Source organism: Meles meles, chromosome 3 (assembly GCF_922984935.1).
Source record: "Meles meles chromosome 3, mMelMel3.1 paternal haplotype, whole genome shotgun sequence".
NCBI classification, from domain to species: Eukaryota; Metazoa; Chordata; class Mammalia; order Carnivora; family Mustelidae; genus Meles; species Meles meles.
In genome coordinates, this window is record NC_060068.1 from 103,989,755 (window position 1) to 104,006,855 (window position 17,101).

General features: G+C 37.6%; 1 protein-coding gene across 1 annotated transcript in view; it reads right to left on the reverse strand.

Moving 5' to 3' along the window:
* Positions 1 to 2,512: 2,512 nt before the first annotated feature.
* The window catches only part of NDFIP1 (Nedd4 family interacting protein 1), a 56,585-nt gene continuing 41,996 nt past the window's right edge, over positions 2,513 to 17,101 (reverse strand). Inside the window, exons 4-8 of the mRNA XM_045999769.1 lie at positions 16,653 to 16,740; positions 15,599 to 15,723; positions 13,476 to 13,542; positions 10,299 to 10,404; positions 2,513 to 3,578 (exon numbers count right to left, since the gene is read on the reverse strand). Of these exons, the coding sequence (XP_045855725.1) occupies positions 10,301 to 10,404; positions 13,476 to 13,542; positions 15,599 to 15,723; positions 16,653 to 16,740 (384 nt within the window). The 3' untranslated portion in view covers positions 2,513 to 3,578; positions 10,299 to 10,300. The remainder of the gene's footprint in view (positions 3,579 to 10,298; positions 10,405 to 13,475; positions 13,543 to 15,598; positions 15,724 to 16,652; positions 16,741 to 17,101) is intronic.

The following is a 17,101-nucleotide window of genomic DNA, read 5'->3' on the forward strand; positions in this document are numbered from 1 at the left end:
TCCTCTCTCTCTGCCTGCCTCTCTGCCTACTTGTGATCTCTGTCAATTAAATAATAAATCTTAAAAAAAAAAAAGCACAAACCATCTACAGAAGCTTCCGTGCATTTGGTTACACCTCTCATCATCTCTTAAATCAAAGTGTAAAAGGTGAAAATCCAAACAGCCAAAAAACAACAGCAGATTCTGAAAACTATTGAACTACATCTTACACACGACTTACCTGTGTTCATCTCTGAGATTTCACCAAGGACACGATTCACATGGGGCACAAGGGCCACAGCCCCCTGTTCACAAAATAGTCCCAAATCCTTCACATAAATATACAGTTCTGTGTCTAGTCTTGGCATGTTTGAGGTTAAAATTTGATCACTGGTATTTCATGGAATCAGGGCCAGGTGCTTCTCTGGTATCTACCACATTATTCGTCAAGGTTAGACACAGAGAAGAGGCAGTAGAGTTGGATCCAAAACTAAGTAACAACATTCCATTCGTGGGGTACATTTTTCTTGATTCTGACCTCAGAATCTTGCCACCTCAGCAGCTACTTGAGCTGAATTATCACTTCTACTGGCCCTGGAACTCCCCATCAATGGTTATTTCTTCCTTTAAACCATTTACAGCTGTGGAACAGATTCTACTCTAAGAATATATTGAAGGTCAAAAGACATTTCCTATGTGCTACCAATGACTCATGATGGGCCACAGCCCAAGTCAGATAATTTACACTTAACAAGAAAGCAAACAAAAACAATTTAAAATATTATCACTTACTTCATTAAAAATCTTGTTTCTTTAAAACCCTAAACAAAATTGATCCCATTAGTAAAGATAGTCACTCATAATTTTTTAACAAGTACATTTTAATAACCTTTGATTCTCACACAAAGCAATCTAATTTTCTGAAAAAAGAAATTGCTACACAGAATCCTTTAAACACAGTTTGTATCATTCCAAAAGAACAGGTAAGAGGTGTGAGGGACCTTTGTGCTCATGGGCAAGCCCTAGTTGTCAGGATCAAGACCAGTTTACTCCTTAACTTCAGGCAAGTTAATAGTGGTTCCTCAGTATACCCTTACAAATAAACTATTATTCTTGATAACGAATCTACCAAAGGGAAACAGAAAAGAATGAGAGAGAAAACTGAAAAGTAAATGTACAGTATAAATATTCCCATCCTAATAGTTAAGGACTCTAAGTAACAAATGGTACCAACTTTACATGTTTGAAAAGACTTTAGTATGTAGAACATTTAAAAGAAAAAAGAGAAATCACCCTTCTAAGTACTTCGAAAGCATGTTACCCTGTTGGTTTACATGTGAGAAAGTCTTAAAGACCACCAAATATGTAGAAATAGGAATTCCAAGTATCTCAGTTCTCTGAATATACAAAACCAAATAAGGCACAAGGACCTAAAGAATAAACCCAAAGTGAGTTTATAACGTTCAGTTTATGTGATTTAGGGCCCTTCTATTTTGTCCTGTAAGATAATTTAAATAGTTCTCTCTGTTGCACGTGTCCAAATTTATTCAGACTGTTAAGCGATACATTCATTTTGAAACTTTAGAACACAATAGGCTCTAAAATTTTCCAAATTCTATTGTTGGCATAATCTGATTCAAAATTTAAAAGTCTCCAAAGCAACTTTAATTAAAACCCCCTGCTTATCTAACTGCAAATTCTAACCTGAAATATGAACAAGAACATATACCACTAGTTATTTATAATAAATAAGTTAGAATGATCATTGGAATGTCCCTCCAGGAGGCCCTCAATTTTCTTATTTGTCTTTCAAACAACCTACCCTTCTGTGCATTACATACTGACACCCCTAAAGAGACTTTCTAAGCTGATCCCAGATACTCACATGCAGCAGATAACTAACATTTGTAGCTATCATACCTCACTGGTGCTGGTTTGTGTAGTTATCTGATCATCTTGCTGCATTTGTTCTTTATATTTTATTTAAGTGGAGGAGGTTAAAAAAAAAAAAATCAAATGGCTGACATGATACAAACCAATGGTCTTTTAATTTAACACAACTGGGATAAGAATAGAAATCAGGAGGAATGAGTAATCTTTCACCTCAGCTGGGTACTCACAGGACTTAAACCAGTGGAATGTGTTAGAATGAGAAAAAGAGCAAAGGCAAGGAGGAACAAGCAGAAAATACTGGAAATAAATTGTCTAAGATTATGTATGAAAAATGAAGCAAAACTGGGAATTCTGGAATGATTTAGATCGCCACAACTCCTCCCCATTTAGTCCATTAGGTTTTGCAGAACCATTTTCAAATACATCTTCAGGAATGTACTGAGTCTAAGAGAAAGGAACTTCTTGTGCTGGGGGGAAAAAAAAGAAAAAGAGAAAAAAATTGGCCCCAAACCAATTTTTTTTTTTTTTTTTATTTAGTGAATGATTCTGCATGAATCTGTATGAATAAAGATTAGAAAAAAATTGCCTTGGCAATGAAAAAATGCAAACCAAGAAATTAAACACTAATCTACAGCAAAAGTTGCTACACAAGAGACGTTTATTAATGTTCTGTTGTATTTACAGTTTTAACATAGCAAACCAAGGTGAATTACCACTTGGCAGAAAGCACATCATTCTACGTTTATAACTCATCGGTTTCTGCTAACACATTGTAAAAGCAAGTAGTACTACAGTATGTTAGGGATCATCTCAAAAGTTCCAAACTAATCCTTTCTTTGCTCCTAAGTACCTATTCCCCTCCCTACCCCAGCCCCTAGCCTAATCATCAGGAGGACGCCCCCACCCCCGCCTAAAAAAAGGAAAAAAGGGGGGGGGGGGACTCTAATCACACAGAAAGTGTCAAGAATTCCATCTTAGTAAATAAGCTGCATTTGTCCTTGCCCATTTTATTTTATATGGTGACAACTTTACAATTTTTTAGGTTCATAACACAGAACAGTAAGGTACTGCAAAATTTAGAATACAGACTATAAAAAATTAATGCTTATTTTTTTACCAATTAAGAACATATTCTTGACCACACCTTAAATGTATTTTGCACTATGATTTTGCTTCCAGGTGTTCACAGTACAAGTGAATAAATTTCTAGATTAATTTTAACAGCGAGTATGGATTATGTGCAGAAATGCAGTCAAAACAAAAGTTTTAACTTTTGAGAAAATCCCCTTTAAAATGGCCAGCATTATACATATCTTACACTAAAATACTTAATTCCAAGTTCATGTTGAGATGGAGGATGAATAAAGCAAGACTGCCCCCTACTGACTACAGGGGCAAGGCTCATGCTATTTAAAATGACTACAAACAATAGATAAGGCATTATTAATACATCACATACTTGATTGCGAGAGATTTTTCAAACATTAACCACTAATGATTCAATGATTACAGAATTTTTCATTAACTATTAAAATTTTACACCTAGGAACAAATAAAGAGAAATGATCTTTTTCAACAGTACTTTTATTTTTTTAAAGCAGGTGATTATTCCTCTGTGTTCTGCATCTTGATTCACTTCCTGCAGGTGTTCTCTTGCTTCTTCAGAGAGAATTCATAAATGCAGGAAGGCCTTTGCCAGAAAACATCTGCGAGAGAAGGATATTGAATATTGAAACTCTAGTTAGCTTGTTATTTTGGCCAAGAGAAGGATGTAGTCACAAAAGAAGGCAGGATGTTTGGAGACACCAGAAATACATTTTAACATAGCTTTAAGATTACTATACACTGACATCATACTATTCAATAAACATTAAAATTTCAGTTCTTAAAGTTACCAAGGACTCTAGAACAAGGAAGAACGTGAATGCTTTCTCTAAAGCCCATGAGGCCAGGAATCTCTTTCTCCAAACTTCCTCACTAAAGAATGAAATGCAAATACCACTTCCTTTACCCTGCACCACACTGCCACAGCGATGACTGTAACTTGGGGGCCAGGACACAGTAGAATCCAAGGGCAGAGGTGAATTTTCCTGATACACCTAAAACTACTGTTTACCCTGCCAGTTCTGCCAGATCTCACACGAAGATTTCTGATAAGGATGCCAATGATGTCATGCTGTACTATGTACTATGCACTTTGTGGCATGGAAAAGTTAAAAACAATTATAAACCCACAGGTATCACAGATCCTTCTTTTTTAATCAATTAGGAAAGGAGTATCTATTTTGGGGCACATATATCTGAAAAAAAGTTGATAAAAAAATTTTAAAGATTTATTTATTTATTTATTTATTTGACAGACACAGAAAGAGAGGGAACACAAGCAGGAGGAGTGGGAGAGGGAGAAGCAGGCTTCCTGCTGAGCAGGGAGCCAGAACCCCAGGATCATGACTGGAGCCAAAGACACTTAACAACTGAACCACCCAGGTGCCCCAATAAAACTAATTTTTAAAAAAAAAGATATGAATGAAACACTCTTAAAATAATGTCCATATACTGTAAAGTCCAGTTCTTATCCCATATTTTGAGGAATTTCTGTATTGGTCTAATTGTTTTGGTTTTCATAGAAATAATGGGGAGAAGTACAAGGAACTCCCAATATTCATACTAAAGAAAACCACTAAAGAGATACATGCTACCAAATAAATATTTGAGGAAACACCTTGTGGTACCCTGCACCAAGGAAGAGTTGGATGGGTTACTATGTAGACCCTTAGCTTACTTCTCCACCTTTGCAAATTCCTATAAAAGCTCCAAGCAGCCCTCTTCTATCTTTTCTTAGCCAACTGCAACAATCTTTAAAAGGCTGACAAAATGCAGAGGAGCTACAACAAAAGAGGAAATCAACATATACTTTCCTTAACTGTTAACATTCTCCCAGATCCCAAATTCAGTCAGTATTCAAGGAGACCAGTACACTGACATAAAAGCAACTTCTGTTTAGATTGAGAGAGCTCAAGATGTATAGGGACAAAGACACATGAACACAAGGAACTCGAAAAACCAAGAAGCAAAAACACTTATCTGCAGACCAACATCAAATGGGAGGTTTCTGCCAGGAGGCTAGACTTCCTACAAACTTAAGTAACTTCATTTCTAGCTGTTTCCATTAAACAGCTGAAAACTGATGTAATTGTTCCTATTCACCACAACACTAGACTTTAAGAACACACAGTCCAGATAACTATCTGGCCACTTTCCTTAGACCAGGCTGCTTCCACAGAGGTGAATTAGCTTTTTTTTTTTTTTTTCAATATTTTATTTATTTATTTGACAGACAGAGATCATAAGTAGAGAGGCAGGAAGAGAGAGAGGAAGAAGCAGGCTCCCTGGTCAGCAGAGAGCCTGATGAGGGGCTCGATCCCAGGACCCTGAGATCATGACCTGAGCCGAAGGCAGAGGCTTTAACCCACTGAGCCACCCAGGCGCCCCGAGGTGAATTAGCTTTAATAGCTCTATCAAAGTCAGCACCACCCAGCAAACAATCCAGTTCTATTAAGAGTGCCTAGACAGGTTAGCAATGGGTGATCTCAATCACTGTACAGACTCCAAAGGAAAAAACGACCACTAGAGAGGTGCTCACTGCTAAGACCCGGAGGCCTGTTCAGATGGACTTGACTCACAAGTTGTAACAGAAACAATGGTGGCACACAACTGGAGGACAGAAGGGTTTTAGGGACTGTGGGTTTTATTACTAAACTGTAGATCAGATCACTTCAGAAACCAATGGGACCCGGAGCCTACGGATGATTTAATTTCAAGAGGAAGACAAGTATTTTTTCCTGAACATTATGTGAAAATTTTAAGCAAAAATTCCACTGAAATTTCTACTACCTTGCCACTTTCTAACATAGTCTAATAAACCAAACTTTAATTTGAGGTAAACTTCCTTTAGTAAATTGAGTCACTAAAAAGGAGGGGAAGATTATATGATGAGACAAATCAAAGCACTTTACATTATATGGGGAAAAACTTAAATATCTGGTGTTTAATAGGGACAGCTTACCAGGTCACAGGAATCATTTAATTATGAAGGGCTCTACCTCATTAATGTCACGGCTTAAAAAACTTTCTTTCCTCAGGGCGCCTGGGTGGCTCAGTCAGTTGACTGACTGCCTTGGGCTCAGGTCATGATCTCGGACTCCTGGGATTGAATTCCGCATCATCAGGCTCCCTGCTCAGCTGGGAATCTGCTCCTCCCTTTCCCTTTGCCCCTTGGCCAAAGGGTAAGAGTGCTTTCTCTCTCCAAAGCAAAACAAACCAACCCCAAAACTTTCTTTCCTCCTATTTCACAGGTGGTTAAAATAACAGAATTTAAAATCTATTGTGCCTGTACATGCAAGTACTTTCAGAGTAGTGCTGGCTACAGTTAACTGCGTTACCACGTTCCAGCTACCGTAGCTAAACCCTCAACTACTTGGCAGCATCACTGGAAGTGGTACTCCACATACATTTATCTTCCAGGTAGCTGGTAAATAATAAAAAGTATGAACACCGAGCATTTTGACCATTTCAGGTACAGAGATTTCTGAAAGGGATGTGTTTCTTTTACAGGAGCATTTGCATTTTGTTCTTCCACTTCCCTGAGGTCACGCCCTTTGGGTGCTGCAGGCCCCACCTCTAGCAGTTCCTTTTGGCTCTTCTTGCTGTGGGGTAGGAAACCAGGTTTCCTTTTTAGGCTTAAATGCGCTCCCAAAAGGGAACCTGAAAGCAGCCCCTAAGATAGTAGTACAGGAGCTTTAGTGTTTGCCTTTTGTAACAACTACTTTAGCTGATTAGAAAGAGGGCTTCTGGGGTCATTTCAAGGTCTGTTTGCGTGTACTGTATTTTGGGTCCCCTGAAAAGAAAAGTCCCTATTCTTATACCTTTTTCCAGTAAAACGCCAGATCTTAGGACCACATGGGAATTAAGTTATTCTTCTGTTACAGCAAAGCTATTTTAAAAGTCCCTACCTGTGTCTTTCCGGCAAAAGGTAAACCTACAGCTAGCTTTCAACTAGTGACAACTACATTAAATGAAGTAAGAAGTCTCGATGAAAGAAAATAAAATCTTCATTCTTCACAAGATGGTTTGCTAGCACCACTCCAAACTAAATTAAATTTCCTCTGAACTGGAGAAACATTCTACATTTGGATCTAGATGAACAGTTTTTACCCCTGTCAATGGACAAAGGAAATTCAGTCCCATGGGATATTACAGCTTTTCAGATTCACTCTGGGGATACTGACAATTAGTAAGGAAGTCATTAGAATTCTAAATGTTGCTCTAAGTCCCCAAACCCCTAATTTAGAGCTCTGAATCCTCTAGGCATGTCAGAAATGATTTTAAATCGACTAGAATAGCAAAGTCAGACAGAAAAGGAAAGAAACCTACTATGCCCTCCACTGGGAGATGCCTGAAGTTTCTGACAACTTCCAAAGCACAATAAGCCTTCTGACTCCAAAATACTGAGAATCGCAGGCTTACCATGTCTCTTCACAGCTCCAGGAGCATTAGTACTAAGGGCTGCCTACTTTAAATCATAACCCACCAAAAAAGACACTTTGCTTTACATTTAGAATACTCCTAGAAAACATTTCAGAATTTTAAGAAATCCAAACAAAACAGTAACAATTTTTAGAAACAAAAGCCCCTTGGGGCGCCTGGGTGGCTCAGCAGGTTAAAGCCTCTGTTCCGCCCAGGTCATGATCCCAGGGTCCTGGGATTGAACCCCATATCGGGCTCCCTGCCTAGCAGGGAGCCTGCCTGTGCATGTGTTCTCTCTCTGTCAAATAAATAAGTGAAATCTTTTAAAAAAAAAAAAAAAGGGAAAGAAACAAGATGAAGAAGGTGTGCAATCCCCTACTAAATAATGAAACTTCCTTCTAACTGAAGAATGAAGAGAACAGACAGAGGTGTGATCTCAGTCAGTTCAGAAATTCAAAACTACCACTTGACTAGACTAATGGAATCTATTATTTTTAAAAAAGAGAAAGAAGGGGCACCTGGCTGGCTCAGTCAGTAGAGCATGTGACTCAATCTTGGGGTTGTAAGTTTAAGCTCCAATTTGTAGAGATTATTTAAAAATAATTTTAAAATATTAAAAAAGAGAGAGAGAGAGAAATCTGTCCCTCAGGATACTTTGGGCACCAAAAGATTAGGAGAAATCTATAGGTAATTTCGGCACTCTTTGTAACAAGGAGAACCATGGCAACCCAAAAGAATAAACTTTTGAATCTCTGGTAGGTAAGAATTAAACCTAAGGCTTAGAAATAATTACCAATTATAATGAGATATGGAGAGGAAAGAAAAAGATGACAACAGTAACTTCATAAAACTGGAGAGAACATCTGATAAGTCTCTTATTAAAGTTAGGATGTCCTAGACCCAAAGACATGGGCATTAGGGGCCAGGCTGACAATGTTAATGTCCACCTGTGTCCTAACTCAAATTCAGGATATGCCACACACTTTCAAACATGCAATAAAACATTCCCCTTCTCAAAAAACAACAACACATGATAATCTTGATGATTACAATTTTCTTTCAAATAAAAGTACATACTCCCTTGAAGAAACTTACTTTAACAACACAAGCTTAAGTTCTCTGTATGCTATAACTTTTGTAAGAAATGCCTTATGAATATACTCCGCTACCATGCAAATATCTGAACTTACCTATCACAATAACTGTCTGTTATTTACATAAGGATACTTAATTATACATATAAACTGCTTAATGTAATATGCGATATACAGAAAACCTGAAAAATGTTATCATACCATGCTTGAAAATTTTTTTTATCATTTTCAAGAAATTCTCATATTACTCTGCTGTTTACAAACTTTTAATGCTGTCCCCCATCACCTGGGAAATTAAATATGGTGGCTACTTTCTTTCCTAGAAGCACACATCCTGATACCACCATGAATCTTCAAAACTGGGAACTCCACTCTTAGCATATGATTACCTACGTAAACTGTGACTACCCTACAGAAAATTCAGAACAAATTAATTTTCAAGAAGGGTTAGCCTTGTGTGAGCCAACATGTCACTGGATTTTAAGGCTGCTCTATGAATTCTATAGTTCCACTGCAAATGGGCTTAGTACTCAGTACTTAGATACTTAGATATTTGAGAATACTGTCTCAACCTGCCTTTTCCTGCCTTGGCCTTCAACATTCCATTATGCTATAATCAAACTGTTGTCCCTTGAGCTAGCTCCATTCTTCCTTGCCTCTATTTACACTCTTCACCCTGCTTCAAGTGATTCTGAAATCTTCCCCCACCTTGTCCAATTTTCACTAGTAGAAATTCTACCTACCACTTAACATTTATCTCAACCAGTACACCCTTTACAAAACCTTGCCTGCTCTTCAGGAGGCAGCTGGCTGGCTCAGTCAGTAGAGCATGCGACTCTTGTTCTTGGGGTTTGAGTTCGAGCCCCACACTGGGTGCAGAGATTACTCTGAAATAAAATCTTAAGCAAAAAAAGTCTTGCCTGATCTTCAACTAGCCTAGTCCCTAGATGTTAACACAAGGTTCCCCTCCATGACCCACTCATCCCCAAAAGTCTTAAGTAACAATGAGCTAAGTTCAAGAAGTCCTGTATTTTGGTACCAGAGAGATCTCCCTCTGGTGTACTCTTTCCCAAGATTCCAGAGCTCTTCCTTTTTGTAGCTACTGATGTAAGATGGAACAAGCTCTGGGGAAAACTACATAGAAATCAAAGAGGAGCCTCAAATCAGGGCTTAGACCTTCTGTTCTAGCTAGGCAGAGGAAAAAGGCCCTTTCCCCTTCCTTTCCTTGCATTTGACCCTCCTTACCACCAGAGTGGTAATATCAGGGTATGAACCTAAGGAAGGGCACCAGGAAAGTCTCCCTGACTAATTTTAAGAGATGGAAGCCTTGGTGAGTTTGTAAGTAAACTAGACAAAAGGAGTTTCTTCACACTGGAGCTCTGGGGTTTAGGGGATCTAATTAAAGCTTGGTGATTAGGCCTGAAAGGCTCCGTCCCACTATTTTCCTTCGGAACTGGTACAACAATAAGCAGTGGCTTCAGCATTCAAGACTCAAAGATCTAGGACCCCATAGTTGCAGCCAAATATCCTAGCCCCCTGATGACTACTAAGATTCCGGCCTCTTCTCTATTGTCAGAATATGAGATGATGTTTTCTCCTATGGCAGTTTTTCTAACTTGCCCTTTCAACAGCTTTTTATGAAAACACCCCTTACTAAACTAGAAACTGCTAAAAGGCAAGGACTGTGGCTTCCTCACCTTCTCTATTTCCTACGACAGGGGGTATACTCTACATTGAACCTGAACAGCAATCTGCAATGTATTATGTGATTATTCTGGGACTACAGTAAACTCTTTTTTTTAATACCTTTAATAAATAAAGAGAACTCTGGTCCTGGGGAGATTTGAGAAAGTTTCTGGCATCTTCCGAACCTTTGCATAATTGATAAATCCTCTGAGAAACAGGAGAAAGCCTGATTTAAAAAAGAAAAGTCAAGAATGAATTTATAGTTTCCGTATTAAGTCCCCTCCCCAGAACCATCTCTCTTGATAGCACTACTTCATTGTTTTTCGGCTAAAAGCTATCAAAACATGAGTAATTTTCTCCAAAAATTTCCAAAGATTTCATTTCTCAATGAGAAGACATAATCTCAAGAGCCCAAATAAAAGTCTTTTTGCACGTTAAGAACCTAAATCTAAAAGGGAAATAAAAAATAAGATGGAGTTAAACATGTACATTTGGCAACTTGACACGCATCATCAAAACCTACCTTCTGGGTTCCCAAAAAGTATTTCAAGATAATTAACCGCCCCCCGACCCCTGCCAAAAAGAACAGGTTATAAAATACTTTCCTGAAGTAAAAAGAAAAAAAAAAAAAAAATCCATCCCTTCCTGTCATATCGGTTTTCTGTCAACTGTACATATGCTGTCCACTAGATGTCAGGATCCCCTTACCTACCTACAGTTCTTTTTTTCCCTTAACACCAATTCTTGTATTCTCAACTCTGAACTCCATTTCTCTATTCTTAAAAAATATAGACAAGCAGGGTACACCTGGCCATTTATTTACCAGGCACTAAGGGAGTAAGACTAATTCTGTGCGTCTGCGCCAGCAGCTATCCATTCACAGTTGGCACCTCTTCTAACAATCTGTGGGGAAGGTGATGGGCCCCTCCTATGACACCTCACTCGCTCCTGGTCCTCCTCCATTAGAGCTGGTCCCTGAGTCTTAAGGGACTTTTTAAAAGCAGCGTTACGGTGATGTAATTCACATAGCATGAATTTCACTCATGCAATATACAGTTTACTGGCTTTAATTTTAGTATAGTTATGGAACTGTACAACCAAGAACTATTATCTTTATTTTAGAACATTTTTAGTACCCCTAAAAAACTCGGTACCCATTCAGCAATCACTCCTCATTTCCATTCTGTTCAGCATCAAAAGCAGTAAGTGACTATAGAGCAGAGGTCCCTGAATCCTAGCAAAATAGAGAACACACCTAACCTATATAGAGGGGACACCTACAGCTCCACTCCAGTAAAAGGGTGGGTGCCATGTGGAAATAGAGGTATGTTTTGCTAGATATTCCAATTTTTAAGGAAAGCAAAAAAAAAAAAAAAAAAAAAAATCAGACATTTTACATGGAAACTCTTGATTTTTAAATGATGACAGCTAATTTAAAATCCTCTGAAATAACTGTGTAACAAACTAACTACAACTACAACAGCTCACAGGCTGTCAGCTTCAGAGTTCTGTGTGTACCTATTGCCACAAAACACCCCAAAAATTTCTGCAAGAGAAATTCCAAAAATGACCTAAATACTGGTTTCAAATGCACAAATGATATCTGAAGCCTCACCATTTTTTGCTTATTAGTAAACAGTAGGATAGAAAGATTAATTACAAGTATTAAAAATTCATTTCCCATGAAACTTTAATATAGGTAGACAATCAATTCATTAAGTTTCTTTAAGTTATCTGTGTTGTCAACAATCAACACAGAAAATACTGTGAAAACACTGAAAATATGCTTAATGGCTGGTCCATTCAGGATCTGCTTGGATTTAGGCTTGGCGGGGGTGGGGGAGGACAGTCAGTCTTTTTCTTAAAAATACAATTCTGAGAATAAGCAAACCAAGAAACTATTCCTCCAAGGTAACTCTTCTTTGGGGGCATTTTTATCATTAAGTATCTCAATTATTAAGGGGGGATTATGACTTCTCTTTCTGTGGAATTCTAATGACTATCAGCAGAATAGATGGTACCATGGAGAGGCTGGGGGTGGTGTGATGTAAGACCCGTATTTTCCAAGTAAAATATAGATTCAGCAATGCCTGGTCTATCACCATAGGCAAAGCAGGTAGCTCCTGAATGTATTAAGCAACTCTTGGGCATGCGTGCTACACTGTACTCACTAGACCCATTAGCAGCATTGCCACCAAGGATCTTAATTAAGGTGGCAACAAGAAGGCCCAAGACGGGACAGGAGAAGGTAGTATTACAGAAGCCGGGAGAGGCAATTATACCATCTTGAACAGCTACACGATGGCCCTGCTATAATTCTGTAGAAGTGACAGCAGTGATGGTGGTCTGTTATTATATCATACATATTCTTTATACAAAGAATGAAGAAACCATTATTATTCACCCCAATGTTCATTTCTTTGCTTTAAAATGTCTTAAAAGAAGAGATTTAGGGCGCCTGGGTGGCTCAGTGGGTTAAGCCGCTGCCTGCGGCTCGGGTCATGATCTCGGGGTCCTGGGATCGAGTCCCGCGTCGGGCTCTCTGCTCAGCAGGGAGCCTGCTTCCCTCTCTCTCTCTCTGCCTGCCTCTCTATCTACTTGTGATCTCTCTCTGTCAAATAAATAAATAAAATCTTTAAAAAAAAAAAAAATAAAAAAAAAAAAAAAAAAAAAAGAAGAGATTTAAAAAAAAAATTCTTTACAATAAAAAGGATAATCTTAAGATGACAACCTGAAATTGCCTAGCACATTTTTTTTTTTTAAGGTCTCCTCCTTATTGCTAAATCATTCCTAATCTCATCAGTATTGAACCAAGAATTGTGGAAACCCAATAATGATTCTTCTAGAAGTTATGTCTAGCAAGGCTATACATTTTGCTTCCTCTGACAGATCCAACTGAACACTGGCCACATACACTCCTGAGTAGTTCAACTGGTTACAATATCCCTGTAAACAATTCAGGGTGGAGTTTGCGAACCCTTCTGTGGTGATACTTCTCCAGGGAAAAAAACTCATAGAGTCATCTTATTAGTGTGTCCCACTGATCACATGGGAAACCTGAGAAGTATATAAGAATGGGTTAGGAAAAATTGACCCCCACTAAGAGATGTTTTATTAATATGCATGTTCCTCTAGTGGTGAAGACAAACTAATCTTTAAGAAATATTTTAAAAATTTTACTTATATTGCTAATATATTACTGTATTGTAAGCAAGATGAGGGGTTACTGAAAGTAATTTTATTTCTAAAATTTAACCATGATCTTTTTTCTCCTTTGTCTATGTTAAAAGCACTTACCTAAAACCAGGAACACCCACCAGAGCCAGTACTGACCATCAAAATATCCAGGGAAATAGGTGGAAAACTGAAAAATAAAGCAAATTAGTTTAAAGTAGCTTAGCAGGTAGAATTTCACATTTTAACTTAAGGGCACACAAAACACAAGCTTTGTGTACACTAATGCTATCATTTAACTCTCACAATTTTTTTAAATGAAAATATTTTATATATTACTGACTTGAAATGATTATCATATACACAGATGTATTTCCTTTCGTGGAAAGTCAATCCTGAAATACGATTTTGGCTTTATAGACTTTGTTTTGAAATGCTCAAGTCTGTTTATTTTTTTTAAAGATCTTCCCCACACAATATTCATCCTTCTAGAAATATGTGGATTTTCTTTAAATATTTTACTTATTTATTTGACAGAGAGAGAGAGCACAAGTAGGGGAAGCCACAGGAAGAGGAAGAAGCAGGCTTCCTGCTGAGCAGCGAGTCTGACACAGGGCGCAGGGCTCCATCACAGGACCCTGGAATCACACGACCTGAGCTGAAGGCAGTCACTTAACGACTGAGCCACCCAGGTGCTCCTAAAAATATGTTTTGATGATACTTTTATTTTGTCTACCCAGTGCCAAAACCAATTATTTTGTTCCTATTGTTCTGGGCACGCCTTGAATTTGGAAGCTTTACATCACAATAATCCCATTCCTTTGCCAAATAATGGTACACTCTGGCCAATGGGAAGTCAGGGCTGCTGAAGTTTTGTTGTACTTCGAGAGCAAAGGAAGAGAATAGTTTCCTTTCTTCTATTGAGTATGGCTGTGCTTCTGATGTGATGCCTGAAACTGCCAGAGCTGTAAGAACTGACGGAGCAGCTGTACCAACACGCTGAGCCGGGCGTCAACTGTCCCTAATGATGTCAATGAAACACTGATTTCACGATCCTCCACAGCAGAACTTGTTTTCATGGGAAATAAATTCTTCCCACTGTTTTCTAAGCCATTTTCAGCTCAGTTTTCTATTACTCCCAGACAAAGATATCCTGATATGAGTTGACTGATTCAATTCCGTTTTAACATTTCGGTCAGCTTAGTGAAAATTTTAGTTAAAAAAAAAAAAGATTGGTAACTAATGTTATATGTTTTCTATTGGGGGCTTTTATATTTAAGAGTTTAACACAGTTTGAGGTTTAAAATACAGTATTTTATTTCTTAAGAGAATAACAATTTAAGATTTAGAGAAGGAATGAGAAACCTCTTTAGGGCTTGGGTTCTTCACCCAAGCCCATCGCTTAGCTGAATATGTATTAGCTGCCTGGGGGAAAAAAAGTCCAAAACTTTTAATAGATTCTCAAAGGAACTCAAAATCCTAAAAATGTTAACAACTGGTTAGATCAATAAATTTGAAAAAGTCCAGTGGTCAGTCAACACCAATTAGTTAATAATGCCTATTTATGATGAATACATTGATTTTATCCATCAAGTTGACAAAAGCAATAAACTTACCTGAAATCATAGTACTTTAAGAGACTAGATCTTTTCAAGTATAAATTACTACAGCAATCCTGACTACCTAATAACTCCCAAATCACTAAAGATGTCTCTCTAATATACTTTAGAGATAAGGCCCCTTAATGGAATAGCACTTGTTAAGCCATTTCGGCTCCCATTTTGCCATAACCAATGATTACTGGAGGGAAGAAGGAGGAAGAAACAAAGAGAAGGAAAGAGGGAAGAAGACAGACCAAAACTTTAGCAGAATTAATGTGAGGAATGCCTGTTTTTGATGAGACACCAAAGAAGTGGTATCTTTCTTTTTATTACAAAAAGAACTAATTTCAGAACAAAAACACATATTATCATATCATAAACATTAAAAACAGAGAAAGCAATTTGTGAACAACCTGTAGGACAGATGCCTTGGGACCACCAATATTCACTAGATTTAACCGTAACTTTCATGCATCAACCATCTGCAAATGCTTTTGGTCCAACTTCATGAAACCAGAAGAAAGACAAACCTAAAATCATTTTAAACGTAAAAATAATGTTAAAAAAAAAAAAAAAGTCAAACATTCCAAGTTTTTCTACTTATCGTTGCACTACAGGGTCTATCTTTTCTGGTATACAACTTACCCTGACAATCAGGATCCACTTAATTAGAGAGAGACCAAATCCTGAAATAGCCCCATATCTTCCTGCAGCTGAGGTGGTCAGGCAAAAAGACAGAAAAAATCCAATCCAGTTGAAAAGGAATGCCACTGTAAAGGCAGAAAAGAAAAAAACCGTGTCAGACATGTTGTTACCAAGAAGCAAGAGTGCTCTCTATACTTGCTTTTGCTTAAATGGCTTTTTCCAAAGCTAAAAGACAGTCCTGCCCACCCACCATAACCCTTGCCCTACTTCCCCAAAACATCCATTCTGTCTCCCCCCCACCCCCCGCCCCCGCAAGAAAACCAAGAAACCATCTGCTCTGAATACCAGGTATCACACTGTTATGTCTGCTGCTATTCACTTTCAAAATTGCCTTAACATTCACCAAACTGTATACTTATGACTTGTACCCTTTATATATTACACTTCAGTAAATAAAATCTGATTCAAACTATTCATCCCCCCTACTTCTATGAATTTTTGACAGCTTACATTAAGGTTACCTCTAAAGCACTGTGTTTCCTTTATATATTTTTATTATAGGAAATTAAAAAATGGCTGCTCACTACTAAGTGACACTCACGGAAAGTTGAATGCAAAATAACACCAAGTTAGGCAAAAAAAAAAAAAAAAAAATTCAGTTGAATTTCATCTACCAGAAAATAGAAACATTAAAAAAAAAAAATCCATCAGACTAAGGTCTTTTGAATTCCTACTCTATAGGGTCAGGTATGAGTAGGAGCAATGCTAAGGGTCTTTGCAAACCTAAAAGATGGGGCTCGGTTCATGTAAAAATATAGCATCCCTAAATTGCTTCTTTTTATATTTTCTATAGCTATTTGTAGAAAAAGAAGGTAAACAGAAAAAATATTAAGATAAAAGTGAACTAAGCTCTGAACATCTCAGTAAAAGGCATCAAATAAACACAATGTATTAAAATATTAGCTCAATTACTCATTTTAATTCAGTCAGATTCACCCATAAATCAAAGCACTCCAGTCTGTGGGAGGTTGTTTTGCTATGTGTAGTTACTTACTGAAAAAAGTTAACATGAAAATCCCATCATTTCCTATCCTCAGCTGGTCAGCATCATCAAAGTCATCTCGACCCACAAAATCCTCATCCTAAGTGAAAAGAAAAAGATTAAGTTAAATTCACAATGAATTAGTTATAGGCAAACAAAAGGCATCAAGAAAAATAAGGAAGGGGATAAAAATGAGTACCAGGAGAAATTTTACTGCTTTGGCTCAATTCAAAACTATAAGCACTGGGCTCAGTATGTGTTAAAAATTTCATTTTGTCACTTATGTAAAAGATATAATTAGAGAAAAAATATTTCTTCCATCCCTGTAGTTTTCTAAATGAATTGTTCATTTTATCACCCAAGTTCTTTAACAATGAGCTTCAAAAATTATAAAGTTCAGGGATGCCTGGGTGGCTCAGTGTGTTAAGCCTCTGCCTTCCGCTCAGGTCATGATCTCAGGG